The sequence below is a fragment of the Rhea americana genome, unplaced genomic scaffold (assembly GCF_003343005.1).
Source record: "Rhea americana isolate MKP2758 unplaced genomic scaffold, rheAme1 scaffold_45, whole genome shotgun sequence".
Lineage (NCBI taxonomy): Eukaryota > Metazoa > Chordata > Aves > Rheiformes > Rheidae > Rhea > Rhea americana.
The window spans coordinates 4835459-4851620 of NW_028186590.1; the positions used below are offsets into that span (position 1 = coordinate 4835459).

Genomic DNA, 16162 nt, shown 5'->3' on the forward strand with positions numbered 1-16162 from the left:
ATGTTCATCCCAAAGAATGATTTGCAACTACTGAGAGAAAAAAGCAGAAAGCTGCCTTTACAGTTACTACTACTTATTTCTTTCATTAAGAAATTCACAAAGCTATGGAAGTAACAGCTGCTGCTGTTACTGTAGTTGTCAGTTAACTCAAAGACAAATAAAAACCCCGTTGATTTTAATCAAGAGTGTTGTGTCTCATGCTTCAGCTCTAGCAGAAGTTGCATATGCCATGTCTGGCATCACTTCTCTTCTTGCTATTGAAACGTCATGATATGTTGGGAGAATTATCCTTGGAACTTCTTGGATTCTTTTAGCTCACCTTGTTATAGACTAGATGACTTGGGGRTTTGTGTACTGAGACACTTTTTTTTCCTCAGACCATGATGCTCCTTAGTACCACACCTACCTTGCTTCTGATTTCACAGGAGCACAGTGACTCTACCGCTYTCACTCTCTGAACCACTCTCAGTTCCTCTTTTCAGTTGTTGAATGAGTATGTGCGTAGGATAAACTATGTACTTCAAACACTCTGTAGAGACTCAATAGTCTCAGTACAAAAAAAGATGAGGATTTGGGATTCCAGATTGTCCACTCACATCACCTCCTTACCATGGCTTTATGTGGTCTAATACATTCGTATTAGTATATTCAGGATAGCAATGAGTTATTCAATGGAAATGGTGCGAGATCTTTGTATTACTACAGGTTCTTCTAGAAGGTTACTTTTCTTCTTCATGAAAGTCATAAGAGGGAGTATTTCACAGCTGAACTGATGTATTCTGTATGCATCTGGGAGGAGTTTTTTTTTGTTTTCCTACCCTGAGAATGATCACTGAATGACTAGCTAAAAGACTAATTYTAGTTGTTTGATGATAAGATGCCTTTTGGAGAATACATCCTTTGTCATCAAATGTCAACAAGATACTTCTATTAATAAGACCATCTTAGAGCTGGCAGTGTCACTATGAAAGTCTCCAGTTTCAAGCTATAATAAATACACAAATGAAAAGATACCAAGATAGATTGACTTTACATTTGGATTTGGGGGTGGGGAGGACTTTATTGGTACTTCTGTGACCACACAGGAAGAAGATGATGGATTAGAAAGTAAAATGGTCAAGTTCTAGAGATAAGACCAGAGACATGACAACAAAATTGAGAAGCTGTGGATGCCATAAGCTTCTTTAGTCTAATTACCAGGCTCCCTAATCCAGTACAAATTCAAAGTTCTTCATTAATGGACCCCCGAACCAATTTCTGTTTCATAGTGACCTTCAGAAAAATACTATTTCCAAGGCCTGTTTGTTCATTGTAAGGATGTTACAGGCAGCAATGGATGCACGGATACTCCCTCTCAAACAAAAAGTTTTACATTTCTTATGTGGAACATCCCCTATTTTAGTTTTGTTTACCTAGAGAAATGCATTCCTCCATGGTGATCTACCTTTTCATAACTTAATTCTTTCTAATAACAGAGTGGATGAAATCTTTCCTTTTATTAAGGATTTTAGAACCATATTAAGATCCCTTGGCTTAACGACAAACACAAGAATCCAGGTACATAGATCATCTTTAAAAGGACACACTTCTTGGCTGTTCCATATGTACAGCCACAGTTTGATCCACAGGAATAGTGRTAACAGTGTCACCCACATGAAGATCTAGTTCGAGAAAAGTTCCATGAGATAGCTCTCTCACATTGCAGATACGCCCAAGAGGCCTGTTTCATTTCTCTTCTAATTTACTTTTTTTGAGTTTTGGCTATAATCCCTTCTTTCGGAAGTGCATGTGTTCTGTATCTGAGTGCACAGAATTTTATTACCATGGTCAGCAGCTGTTCAATTTAGTTTTCCTTACTGTCATCCTGAACCCCTCTTAATCTTCCCCCTTCTCAAGGATGCTGCTCATGATAGTCTTTCACAGTAGGTTAATTTTTTTTTTTTTATGGTTGGAGAAAAAAAAGACCAGTTTCCTGCCAAAGAAAAGGAGAAGGCTCTGCAGATCGTAGGTTCTTACTTTTTTAAGAAAAGGAGTAGAATTAAGATCAGTCAAGAACCTAGAGACTAAGTGCCTTCATCTATAAGTGAACATTCAGTTTAATAACCTTGAGGTAATATCACCCGGTTGACGTTGTGGAGAGCAGGGAAACACATAGGTAAGATTACTTCCTGCTTGCTGGGTAATTGCTATGTCACTTGGGTGGCAGTGGTTTGGAATGGTGCTTGAGGCATGTTTTATTCTGAAAAGAGATTAGAGCTATCAAGAAAGCTATCTTCATGGGAAGGTAAAGCAACATACAGATTGGGAATGACATTGCTGATGTCCAAAGACTGACCTTGTACTGCACTGAGGAATAGTAGGTGGGAAAAGTCTAGTTAATCCTTTAGGATTAAGCATTTCAAAATGTTTCAATTCTTATCAGCCAGAAGACTGAGGACTGAAATGAGCATTAAATGAACCATAGTTCTGCATGATGATAATCTCATCTCGTCCATCTCCAGTAGAGAATCTGAAATACACTATACTAAGGATGAGAAGTGGACCTGTGACAAAATCAAATGCCAAATTTTTAAGCATTTGCAAAATGGGAATATTAAAAAAATTCTTAAAGCAATGGCTGTATGCCAGTAGAATGTAGAAGAACCTGAGTTAGCTTTAAATAAGTCCAATAACAGAAATAGTCACAGCATGAGTTTCTTATCAGCTAATTTGCTATCAGCAGGGAAACTGGAATGGTTGTATTGAATGCTACCTTAAAACCATTAAATTGTAGTAGCAGTAGAGTTGCTTGCTTGTTTGTTTTCAGCCTGCAAATTGCTGCATTGTTATGGAAGTTTTCTCTGTCTATATCACGCATATTCTCTGTAATAAAGCTGATACGAGTAGAACCAGCCCCCTGTCCTCCCCCCAAAAAATCACTCAGATTCAGAATAGTGACTTTGTTCTAATGAAATAAGTTGGAGCATTAAAAAAGGGGCTTTTTTAGTCCTGTGTCTGATGTTATGATTACTATTCCATGTAGGTTATAACTTCTAATAACTAGGAATTTGCTAGGTGTCAATTACAGTATAACTAAGATGATCTGTACACCTGAATTTTGATGGGATTTGATTTTTTTCTGATGTTAATGATTCAATATGTAATAATTTCCTGTCATATTTTTGGTAATGTGTTTCCTGCTGTCATCTGAGATCATTTTGAAGACCTAGGTGGCCTGTGTCTTTAATATGAATTGTTAATACGATCTTTTAATAAATTTTGTATTATTTGAAGTGATTTTAATCCTGCCTAATAAATCAAGCAATTATGTTAAATTACATTAAATGTACAGCATTATATTTGTTTAATTAGAAGAATACAAAATCTGAGAAAAGAGAATGCCATTGTGTTACTAAAGGACTTAAAGAAGCATTGCTACATTCTTGTGTGTATTACCTATTGATAATTATTAAATTGAATTAGTTGATTGCAAATAGCTGTGTATGTAAAAATAAAGTAGCAGGTGTTTCAGAATTAAATCTGGTCCCCGGTTAGAAAAATGCATGTTTTTTAATTTAAGTGGTCCTGAACAAAAAATAAAACATCTGTCTCAAACTGAAGCTCAGCTGTCATTCTGAAGGTTAGTCATCCTCTGAAATGTTGGTATTTTTGTAATTTTTCAAGACAAATTCATCATAATGACAGGTGCTGTACCTAACACTGCATTCTGATTGCATAGTAATGAYATTAGCATTCCTTTTAGTAGATTTAATAAGTAGCTACTACTGTGGTACCTGCAGAAAGAATAGAACAATCTTTGAGAGTCTGTTCAGAGTATCGATTGGCTTAATTCTTCTAGTATGATGTTAATTTTTATTTTACACAAAAGGTTATGTGCTGTCTTAGTGACAATGAGGATTAGGGACTATTTTTTGTAACCTTGCAACTGTATTAAGCTCTGAAATTGTTTAGGTTAATTCTAACTGCATTTTTAAACTCTGCTTTTCACAGAGGCAGCATGTACTATTTGTAATTCTTAAAAATCACTAATTWTTCTGCTACTGCAGTTCCTTCTATAGTTATAGAGTGAATGTAAGGAGCTTTATATCTTTTTCTTCAATCTGCAGATTTGATCATTTCCCACGTTTTGTTATTTTTATCCCCCACTGCCACCTCAAGACAGTGTTCTAGTAGGAAGATCAAATAAAAAAAGTGTATTTTGTTCAGATTCAGGATTCAGATATGTTAAAGAGCAAAACAGTTTGTGGTTATCATTGAAATGTAACCTACTGTGTGTTTCAGATTAGTATGGTTCAGCTCTTAGCCCAGAGATATGATCATGCCTATGGGATGCTTTATCTGTCCTGCTGTWTTTTCAGAGGCAAGGGGGAGAAGATAGAGAAGAACTAAAAAGATAGAAATTGAGATCCAGAAGGGAAAGGCATGGTGGGGCAAGTTCTGACTGCTGAGGAAGATCGTGAGGAGAGGTTTTCTGATACGGTTCACCTAATACCATGGCTRGTTCGGGGTCGTTACAGAACATCATTAGCTTAGCTGAAATGTGGATTTGAGCACATTTTCTGTAAAATTCAGTTCCATCAACGATAAGTATATTCCTGATTTCCATCTGTGTCACAGAATGACATGCTGTTTTATTACTGAAGTTGTTTATATTATTCTTTGGTTGATTGATTGATACCCTGAAGCTTCTTTTATGCAGCTATCATACAATGTTCACATGAATGACAATCTGTTTCTGGAAACTTCAGTTTAATAATTTTCATCAGGGTCCCATAAACACCTACAGATACATTTATGTTAGCATTCTTCAGTAGCTCCAAGAGACACGTCAGTCTTCTGCCTAAAACACTATCTTTTAGGTTTCTCAGTGCAGATACTATTTCACTGTGCTTTGTTCAGTCTTTTCTGACTTTGAATATACTTTAACTTCTGACTGGGCAACTGTTTCTAATGATTTCTGTAATTGGTGCTTTCATTTCAAAATCAGATTTATATGTTTTAAGTTTCTCTGATACCTGCAATTTGGATGCAGTAGTCTCCTTTTTGGGAAATGAATGAAATACGGTATTCTTCTAGTATTTTTTGACTTTATTGTTCTGAGGACTCTGGTTTACCAAAGCTATTTGATAGAACTGGCCACCTTTTTTGGAGGGTATTCAGCTCTTAGGTGCCCAACTCAACAATAGTGTATTATCCTTCAAATGGCTTCTTCTATCCAGGACGGATGGGCCTTACTTCTCCACTACTTGTCAGTTCTAGTTAATGTTACTGAGCTGCAGATTCTCACTGAGGACACTCCCTACAAAAATGGTGCCAAAGATGGAAAATTTCACATATTTCTCCTGTTGTAGGTAAGTYGGTCTAACATTTCTTTAACTTTCTTCTAAGTCATTTCAAATCCTGCCATTCCCAGGTGCATCATTTCTCAATGTCATCCTGCTAGCACAAGGAATGAGTCATGCTGTAAATGACAGTGTGGTTGCTGAAAATGATGCATCCAAATTTTGACTTAACTTTACACTCTTTGAAATAATTTCCTTTAATTAAGGCCAGTTGTGCTGTTGCCAACTGACACACCTAAATTTTTCAGAATAATCCAGTTTGCAAATTTGGCCATGTGCAAACTCACTTGCATAGCAGATAACTTTTCCCAAACTAGGTTGAATGAGAGTCTAACTATTCCGAATTTAGTTATAGAAAGTTCTTGGGCTTTGCATGGCCTGACCTAATATATTTCACTGGTAGTAATAATGTTCAATTTTTTCTACACAATCCTGTCTGGATAATCTTTACATTTCTTTCTAGTTCAAAATTGAAAGAAAAACTATTTGGGTTTTGGCAATCAATTTGTAGTTTAACCCCTTTCAAGTTTGTATTGTTTTTTTCAGATTCTGTCATGTTGCTGCAATTGTCATATAAAATTGGAGAAAACTGTTAGTTTCAAAAKGCTGAAGCTCTCAGGACTTTTTACCCAATTGTATTTATGTGATATCTTAAAAAAAAARAAAGAAAGAAAAGGCAAATACCTCCTTATCCCTGAGCAGTTTCATTAAATGATTTTTGTAGTTTTCTTTGTCCTTTTTTCCCTGATARCATATTTGGATGGGACTGTCTAGCCCACTTTGTTTTTGTTTTGATTGTAATTATGCTTAAGTGGTCCATTTGGGTTGGAAGGACCCATATTGTGATAGATACCCTCACAAACTCTATTTCATATTCTTTTCTAGGAAAAAAAAAGTATTTCATGCTTTAGCTTGTAAAGGATTGCACCATTTTTTTTGTAATGTATTAGAGAAATAACATATGACAGTTCAGGTTTATGCCTTGCAGATTGGAGTGAAATTGGTTTATAAATTCCTATTACCTCAAGAACAAGGTTCATACATTCTTTCTTTGTTGTTGTTGTTCTCTGTAAATAATATTTCTTCATGGCTCATATTTTAGCTTTCTTTAACAGAATAATGGGGATTAGAATTTGTATTTTAAAGCTATGTCTTGGTTATGTTGCTTCCAATGCCTGTGTGCCTTACTGCTGGTGTATTTAATTTTTTGCAGTATGTAATGGAAATCATATTACTGGATAAGAATAATATTGCTTAAGGAGGCATGGGAATTTCTTGTAATTCAATATATCATATTAGTTACTAGTAACAGGTGACCCTGCTAAATGATATATGGAAGAGACACATCTTTCCCTTGGGTGATAGAATGTAAAGTGCTTGTTTCCATTGCCATCAAAAATGTTTTCTAGGGTATACCAAATTATAGTTTCTGGGCAGACATCATTTCTGGAGAGGTCTTACTGTTGTTTCTGAAACCTCTCTAGAGTGAGGCTAGCTGGGACTTGTAAAATGTTGTTGACAAAATATTGCTTAAAATTGTAATCATAGCACACACTGTAGCTACAGATGCATTTATTCCGAGAGTTTAGCTGACATTTCCCCGCTCTGGAATTTAACTTTTTCAAATATTAATAATTCCTTGACCCTTTCTCCAGACAAGTTTTATCTTGATCTGTAAGTAAAACTGTTGAACCTTTTGGAGTTACTTGAGGATAAAGCAATAGAATGAATAAAGATGACGAAACTGGACCTTTGCATCCCATTGAATCAAAGATCAAAATGTTCTGAAAATGTTTTTTAATAGAAATGCATATGTTTACATGTAAATGTAAAAATGTAAATAAGGAATTGCAGATGGTAAAAAATTTGCTCTAAGTACTGAAAGAGGATATAGCTCAATTTGAGCTTTCATGGCATGCAAATATTAATGTGCTTAATGAAATTATGGTCACTGGGAAGGATGTTAGGGAAAAATGAATGTAAAAAGAACAATACAAAAAGACATTAAAGAGAAATACTAATTAGCAAAAGACTGGATCCTGAGGCACAGCAGTTTGTAAGGTAATGACCTTTTACCTGAAGACGATGGTGTTAAAGTCAGAACCAAAGTATTTCCAGAAAAGTCTTTCATGGATGCCTACATTAAATATTTTAGAAATACTTATCAACAGGTTCTCTAAACTTTAATCAGCAATCAGAGATAACCTCTTGTGTCCTAGTGTGTGATCTCTGATAGATTGTTGGGTTTGTAAATTTTAATTATTCAAATAATGGTTATTTACATGCTTGTGGGACAACCAGTTAAAAGACTTTCTACATCACTTTGATATAAAATGCCAATTGTCCAAACATACATGCAGCAYTCTGAAAAATATATTTGTCTTGTCTTTATAATATGAACATAGCAATGAATAGACTGAATAAGGATTTCTCAAAGGAAGAACAAAGTGGCAAGATCAGAATTCCCTGTGAGAATTAATCTTCTTTGTTCATAAAATTGAGAGAGAGAATGTATCACTACCGGAGGACACAGTTTAGTCATTCTTGAAACACATTTCCATTAACCTCTGACTTGGGTTGAATAAGTAGTATTAAAAATAGACTATACACATGGTGATGTATGAGAAGAAAAGAATATTTTCAATGAACTTCTCATTCCTTGAAACTTCAGTTTGTCAGGATTACCTTAAAAAGAATACGTAATTTACCAAATGCTGAGTGGTAGAGCTCCAGACAGATATTTCTTTCTCATTTGTCACTGTGATGATTTTCCTAAAAATATGATATGCTCAAATATACCTCAAAAATACTTTTTTATTTACTGGCTTGTTTTTATGATGATATAGTTGTTAGGAGAGTTCTGAGTTTCAGAAGAACTACTATATGTAGGAAAAATGACTACAGAAATTGTTTTTCATTTCTGTGAACACTGATGGCTGCATTAGATTATCAGTACCTTTTTATTTCAATCCCAGGTACACATTCCTATTGGTTTAGGCAAGCTGTTTTACTTGCAAAAAAATTAAGACGGCAAATTATGGAACACATTGAAAGGCAGTGAGTAAGTTCAGAAACATGATGTACCTATGGCAGTGGAGAGTGTTTTAAAGTAACATACTTTGATTCTGATAGTAATTTCTTAGAATAAAAAATGCCAAATACTGAAGTGAAGATATCACCAGAAGTGGATTACACACTTTGATTAACTATTAACTCCCATTTAAATCATAGCTTTATAAGAGTACTCTCATTCTTTATAGGACAGAAATGTGTCTAAAATCATTATGTTAACTGATAAATTAGTAACTTAGGAAGTGATTGTTAGGTGTCAGTGGTGGTACCGGCATGCTGGGTCTGTCTGTCCAGTTGTTCTCCCGTTAGCCACGGAAAGCCCCCCTSCTCCTCTGACTGCTCTGCCGTGCTGACCTCCTGCAGAAGCACTTTGGACTGGCATGGTATGGTCAGAACAACAGGTTTGGTTGATTGTCCTGATTTAGGCTGCGGTGATCAAGTGCAGGGCAGCCCAGCAGGTACCCCAAACAGCGCTGATCGCGTGGTCCTCCCATTGCTTAGCCTTCCTTTTTGTACCTCTTGTACTTCTTTTCTCCGTCTCCATCTCCCCTCATAAACTACCTGACCCAAACTACTTTTTCCTCATTGCTCCGAGTTTTATRCATCTGTACCCAGAGCTGTTTCTCATAATGTTATCTAGAGCTCACCCTTATATATTATGTTATTTTGTATTATATTATGTGCTTACTTAGGTCTTACTTAGGTGCAAGACTGTACTCTCCAAAAAGTTCGCAGTACTGCTCTTCAGCTATCCTGTGAAGTCTGGCTGTATACCAYATGGCTTCTCCTTAACTAACTGTGGTTGCACTAGTAGTARTAGTAGTTGTTGTTGTTTCATCTGCTAAATTCCTGAATGTAAAAATCTTTTTAACCAGGGAGAAGATGGTGCTGCCTCTAACTTCTGCTTCCAGTCCTCCCTCCCATGAAAGCATTAACTGCCACGTTGGCACAAACTGAACTTTATTTAGGGACTGATCCAGCTGAAAGCTAAGCTGACTTAAAATAAATGTTAGGTTTCAACCAGACCTTTTATTTTCTCAGATTCAGAACGCAACCCCATGAACAAACTCTGGCACCAAGTAGGGAATGGGAGCAAGTGGCCAGCAATATAGCGGGAAGGTGGAACTTGCTGTTTCAGAGCCTGGCTGGATCCCTACAAAATCAAATTGCTCCTAGAACAGTGGCATAGRTTGTTTTTATTAATAGCCTGAGTTTTCCTAGAAATAGATGTAACAGAAGAACATAACTTAAAACATTTGAAATTACTCATTTTAATAAGTAAGTCCCTAGAAAAATCATCTTGAGTACAACAATATTAAATAGATTATAGTAAGGAGGAAAAAATGCTTGTGATCAGAAAGGAGATAGCAACTACTGGTAAATGAAGAAGGAGGAAAGCATTAAACAAATATAACGGACATATTTTTAGAGTAGCAAAAGTAGCTATCTAAAACTTGTAACGTTTAAAGGCATTGGGCACTTAACTCCTTTCCAGCCTAAACAGATGGGATGTATCACTAGAATGTGTGTTTTGACCAGTAAATGATATAAGAATTGTAGAGAAGTTCTTTAAAGCTAGCATTTATTGTTTTGTTTTATATTGCTGTTACCGAGTGCATTTGAGTAAATTATATAAATTGATATGAACCATCAAGCCTCAAAACCAAAAATATYCTGTGTGCAAAACTTGTGCAATCACTTAGGATTTTTTGTGTCTCTGATTGAATAACCTAACCTTCAGAAATTACATCTACCATTCTGTGATAGTTACTTGAATTATTTCTCTGCTTCCACATTCGCCCCAAATTTTGCTGAAAATCTAAACTCAAAATCTGTCCAATAAARCAAGAATGACTTGGAAACTTGCACAGGGACATATGAAAAGAGTTTGGTAGTTACTTTGCAAACAGAGGAAGAATAATAAAGACTGAAGGGTCCAGAACACAGATTGCCTTTAAGCATCCTGTCAGTGTTGCTTGATTTTTTAAACGATTTCCTTTAACATGCTAGTGGTGTTTCTTAAGATAGTATTGTAAAGAAGACAGGTGAGATAACTTCTTCCTTGCTATCAGATGTAGTAAATTTGTACTGWCCTAGGTGGTAATCCTGTAATATGGGGAAAACAGAAGAATTCATTGCAGCCAAAAATTTTGACATTCCCTACAWGCTGAACCTGATGATGTAAATATGTGAATTATAAGCAGATCATCAAAGCTACCCAGGAGATCCCCTGCACCTTTTTAAATTATGTTTCCATCTTAACTGTAACTCAGACCTGTACACTTAATCACTTTTAAATACAAGATTTAACTTTGAAAAATTTAATCAGATTGAGAAATCAGAACAAGKAAGAGAAAATAATTTTTAAGTTTAAATTCAAAACTGAGGCTATTACAAAATGCATCTTACTGTTCAGAAACACATTTTCAAATGTCTCATGTGGTACATTCATCAAGGACTRATCTCATAAAATAGTGCTAAAGGATAAAAGATGATGCAAAATAGTATCTAGCCTACCAACAARGCAGAAGCCAAAAGCCAGATATGAGTTTTTCTGAAGAAGAATCTATAAAGGTCCAGCTACTCAATAGCCAGAGGCTAAATAAATATTGCCCAAAACAGTGTCAAACTTTTACTGGTATTATAAAGCAGTATTTCAAAGTGCATTTGTCCCCTGAAAAGAATTATCTCAGAAAATGTTCCTCCTTGACATCAGACTTACCCTTTCTATTCAAAGTCACTTCTGTATGGCTAAAATAATTTTTCTTTAGTGTGGTAGAATTTGCAGAGGAAACAATTCATTAGCTGGTGGTTGCTGTTATTCATAACCAATTCAGTAGTTTATTAATTTGCTATCTGTTGCAGAATTCAAGACACACTAAAAGTAACACAGTTGCTTAACTGCTTGAAAAAACCTGAGGTTGCAGGAATAAGAGAAGTGATATAATTTGCCTTTCTAAAACATTTTATGTTGATTACTCATGTAATGGGAAAGGAAGATATGAGCAAATTTACAGGATCAACACTTAAAGTCAACACAGTTTTTTTCTTGTAATGTTGTACTTCTGATATTCAAATTATAGGAACTCAAAGCATGGAACTTCAGTTTTGCTTCTAYGTGGTAACTTTTCTGGACAGGATCATAGTTTATCATTGTAGGTTCTATATTTCTTCCTTCACTATTTTGAAGAGGGTACTAACATGAATGAATAAGCCATTAATCTACCGTTGGGAAAAAAAATGCATTTTTGTAGGATAGCCATGCAATGATGACGTGATAGTGTCTTCTAGCAAATGTCAGAAGCAAAGAATCCTTATGTCGTGCAAGTTGTGGTTTAAAGTTATAGAACTGTCAAAAAGACTTGTCTGAAAGAGCCAGAGAAACAAAAGTGAATTTTGTTTTCTTGGTGTACTTTTAGCGCTAAGCTAAAGAAACAAGGCTTTTAGAGTACATTCATAGAAAAGAGTAAGTTTGGTGTGGGTTAAATCCAGGGAGAYTGTTTTTTATTAGCTATTTCTGTGCTTTCAGAAATTTCCTTTTCTAGCCCCAAAATCTCAGAAAATGGAAATCCAGCAATTTCAATTACAAAATTAAAACAAACAGAACTTTTTTGTTGATCATAGATCATTATTATGTGCCACAGCTCATGGATAATTAAGTAGACAAAACCGTAGCTGACTGCGGAACAGGAGGTTATGTTGACTCTTTATTTGATAATAATGATGGAGAGTTAGCAATTCGGCTTTTTTTTTAGCAGAAATTATATTTGAATATGTAGTCATTCTSATTATATAGATATTACTGCAGATTTTAACATTGTTCCCTAAACTGTCGTCTGAGATGGTGKGCTACAAAAGCATTTTCACATTATGCTTATGCATTGCTTTTTCTCTGTTCCCAGATCCAGGCCATGTATGACATTACCCAGTATGAGAATATTTTTTCTCTGTTCATGATTCTGGAACAACTTCTTCAAAGTGAGACAGAAGAAAGTAACATTTCAAGCTCAGAGTATGATAGGGAAGAAAGAAAGAAATTTCTGAAGAACCTTGATCAAATTATTCTTCACCTTTCAGATGAATTCCCTTTGTTTTCTTTATATTTATGGAGAGTCAGTGTTCTTTTGAACTCAGCTCAAATACAAATTGATTAAAAGAAATCTACTTTCTAACAGTGAATTTGTTATGGGAATGTATTGGAAAATGTTTAAACCAGACATGAAAATAGTCATTATTGTAAAATATTTACTTTAAACTATTATGCTATAGAGCAGTTTCTGAGATAATGCAGTTTATTTCTGATTTTAAATATAGAAAAAATGTAATAGTTTGGGTGCCGTTTTGAATAAACGCTGTTTCGTCATAATGGAAAACAATATAGTGGTTTTTGCCTGTGCAGGCAAAAAGGGCAGCAAGGAGAGCTATTTCAAGTGATATTTAAAAYAAGCAGTATCAACTTCTAAGTCTAGACATAACAAGGCTTCCAACCTAGGCAGCTAAATAAATGTATGTCTTTTTTAAGAGTTGTGTAGCGTCTATGTGCTTTACAAACATTGGATGGTTGGTGGTATTGATAATACCAAATAGCCTTAACACTTGGAAAAGATGGGGTGATRTATTAAAAGCGATGTAGCAAAGATTGCTGTCTGATAMTGGAATCAGAAATAAAATATATTTATTTTAAACTTGGTAACTTATTGCTACCAATTGTTTTAGAACGCTCTTAGTTTCTGGTTTAATCAAAATAAGTTATCTGAGCTAAATAAAGTCTGATATATAATTTTACAACTTTATTACTTTCATTGTGTACTGCTTGGCTGTACTTGTATATGCATATGCAGTCAGCCTAATTTACTCTGAGTTGACTAATGATTCACTTGAATAAATCGATCCCTTTTTATGATTCCCTTAAACATTCCTTTCTAAGACAAAAGAATATTGATAAAATCTCTATTGTATTTTATGTATTATAGTGATTTTACTCTTTTTTTTCCCCCTATCAGAATGAAATTGTATTCATAGGAATAAATAAAGTTACATGTTTAATAGAAATCAGCATAAACATAAAAGGCCTTTAAAATAAGAGTTCAACAATAGCTTAACTCATCCACAGTCTTTGATAAATTTGGAGGGTAATTATAATGAGTAGCAGTTTTTCTAATAGTCAAATATTTTAACTTCCTTGTTCACCATAAATATAAAACAATTTTAACATTTGTCCTTATTCTTCCACTTGCACTTTTTTTCAGATCCATTTTTATATCAGGAAAAATTGTCTGAAGCAAAATTTAATTGATACTATAAATAATTGATCTTGTTAATTTGAATTCATTACAGGTAATTAACCTAAGTAATCTATACAAAGGTTTGGGCTGGCAAGGGGTTGCTAGTAAGAGATGTGGTTGTGTATGTTTAGTGACTATGTTAAAGTGGTAATTGTTGTGAATTTTATAAGTTTGTGTTGATTTCTGTTCACAGCACTTTAAAGATTAGATATTGATGATTTAATATGAAATTGGGAAGAGAGAGGTACATTTTTATTTACAGTGGTTGAAAGGACAGTTGGTACATTAAGTTTAGTAGTCTATATTTTTTGTAATTAAGTAATTAAGTAATTTAGTATTTTGTGCCTTTGTTAGAACTTCGCTCTTAGTCATAAAAGTTCTGTTTTTATAGGCTCTTTTTCATAAGATTTTTTTATCAAAAACCTTCAAAACTTCAAAAGATTTTTAATATTAGAAACATACATATTTTGAAATTTGCAGTTTAAGTTCTGAAAATACAGGCCAGCTGTATCCAGTGTCAACTTTTACATCTATCAGACTTCAGTTTGCCCAGATTTAGGATTTAGAGAGAATCCTCTTCTAGCAAAGACACTCTTTTACTCACAAAAACAAAAATACGAATTCACTGGCTGAGCTTATGAATCATTTCAAAGAAAATATGTAAAGCATAAGTTGAGTATAGAGTTGAAAGTACTGACCTAACAATTTGCTTTAATTCAAAACTCTAATGAAATTTTGAGAATACTTACTTTTACATGAAATATAATTTCTACATTTTTGAAGTTTCACAATTTTATACTATTAGAATCCTATCTCAGAATTTCACTTAGTCTTTCTTTAACATAGTATGATTTTGTAATGGTACACMGAATTGTGCAGAGATATACTTCTACTATTCATGTACTATAATAACTRAAACTTCTATTATTTGAATTGTTATATTATCTTGGTTTTAAATCTTAAAAGCAGCTGTTGTTCAATTCTGCTTGAAACATCTTGTCATTTCCTATTTGGTGCGTCCAGTTTGAAACTTAAGGGGTTCCTAAACTCACAGTCTCTTAAGTGAGGGCTGTGACACAGAACAACAAAGAATATCTGTCCTTAATTTTTTTTGTTTTTAAATAGATAAACAAAGAAAAATATTTCTGTTCAGGTGTCATTTACTGCTTTCCAATTTGAGAAAACATAGGAAAGCCACCTCTAGATTTAATGTTATCTTTATTTCTGGCCAATGCGAAAAACAAAGAGCGAGAAGAATGTCAATTAAAGATTAGAAGTAGCCTGTTAATTTTCTATTAAATTTTCCTCAATTTTTCAGTTTTTTGTTTTAACTATAAACTGAAAGAAATTGTTATATCTGAACCATTTCTCAAAAATGCTTTGAAACAACTATATATGTTAGCCCTTTAAAGGCATAAATACCTGTTAGGAGACTAAATCCATAATTTTTACTCGAGTTGCTCTACCAGGTRTCTATTCACACCTTTGAGAAGTCTTTATTTTCCCTCTGAACTGATAATATGGTCCAGCTGAATAGATCCAGCCAAGTGATCTCCTCTTTTGTCCCTGTTACAGACCCAACTGCAGAAGTCCTTTCTTTAGAATTATGTGTGTACTTAAAATCAGACATATACTGAAAACTGTATAGAYATTCATATACCTTGAAAAATTAGCGCTATACTCTTTCCTAAAGTATCCGGTGCCTTAACTTTTAGAAAGCAAGCAGTAAGAAAAGAAAAAAAAACAATTTGGTTGTTTAAAAAGAAGACGGAAAATGTAATTGTGGAATGGCCCTAAACCAAGAGACCTGGAGAGCATGCTGTWTACAGCAGTAATTGAATTTTTTGCTACAATATCATTTTGAAGTAGAAAATTCACTACTGTATCGTAGAAAAAATTGCTATAAATCTTTTTTTTTCTTTTTTTTCTTTTTTTTTTTTTGCAGTTTACTGGTGGCCATAAAGCATTCTTTTTACGTATATAAAGTTTGTATAACTTTGTTGAAGTACTAGACTTCCAATATCTGCATTTCCTTTTCTCTCTCAGGTTAGTTCTGTTTAGAATGTTACATATATTTTCAACTTAAACCTTATAGGCATTATTTACATTCCAGTTAACTTGTCTCATTCAAAAAATAATTACACCTAAGAACAAGATTATTTCAGTATTTTGTATTCAAAAAAGCCTAGGACTACAAGTGACTCAATAAAGTACTAATATTTAAGGATTTCATTCAGCAGATTAGATTCCATTAAGTACWGAACAAAGTTGTTTAGACAAATGTCAACAACGAGTTCTGTAGAAACAAGTGTTGTTCATTAATGAGTTGGAACCTGTTAACATACAGGTCTTTGAATAAATAAGCTGCAACTGTATTGGAATATAATACTCTGATGAAATAACTACAAAGTTTGTCTCTTTCTGAAAGCTTTTCCTAATGCCTCACTGATTTCTGTTTCCTAT

The 16162-nt window shown here is 34.1% G+C and overlaps 1 protein-coding gene across 1 annotated transcript in view; it reads left to right on the plus strand.

Annotated features, from left to right (window-relative positions):
* The window catches only part of MEI4 (meiotic double-stranded break formation protein 4), a 60784-nt gene extending 48216 nt beyond the window's left edge, over window positions 1-12568 (plus strand). Inside the window, exon 4 of the mRNA XM_085316090.1 lies at window positions 12317-12568. Coding sequence (XP_085172216.1) covers window positions 12317-12568 — 252 coding nt within the window. The remainder of the gene's footprint in view (window positions 1-12316) is intronic.
* Window positions 12569-16162: the final 3594 nt, after the last annotated feature.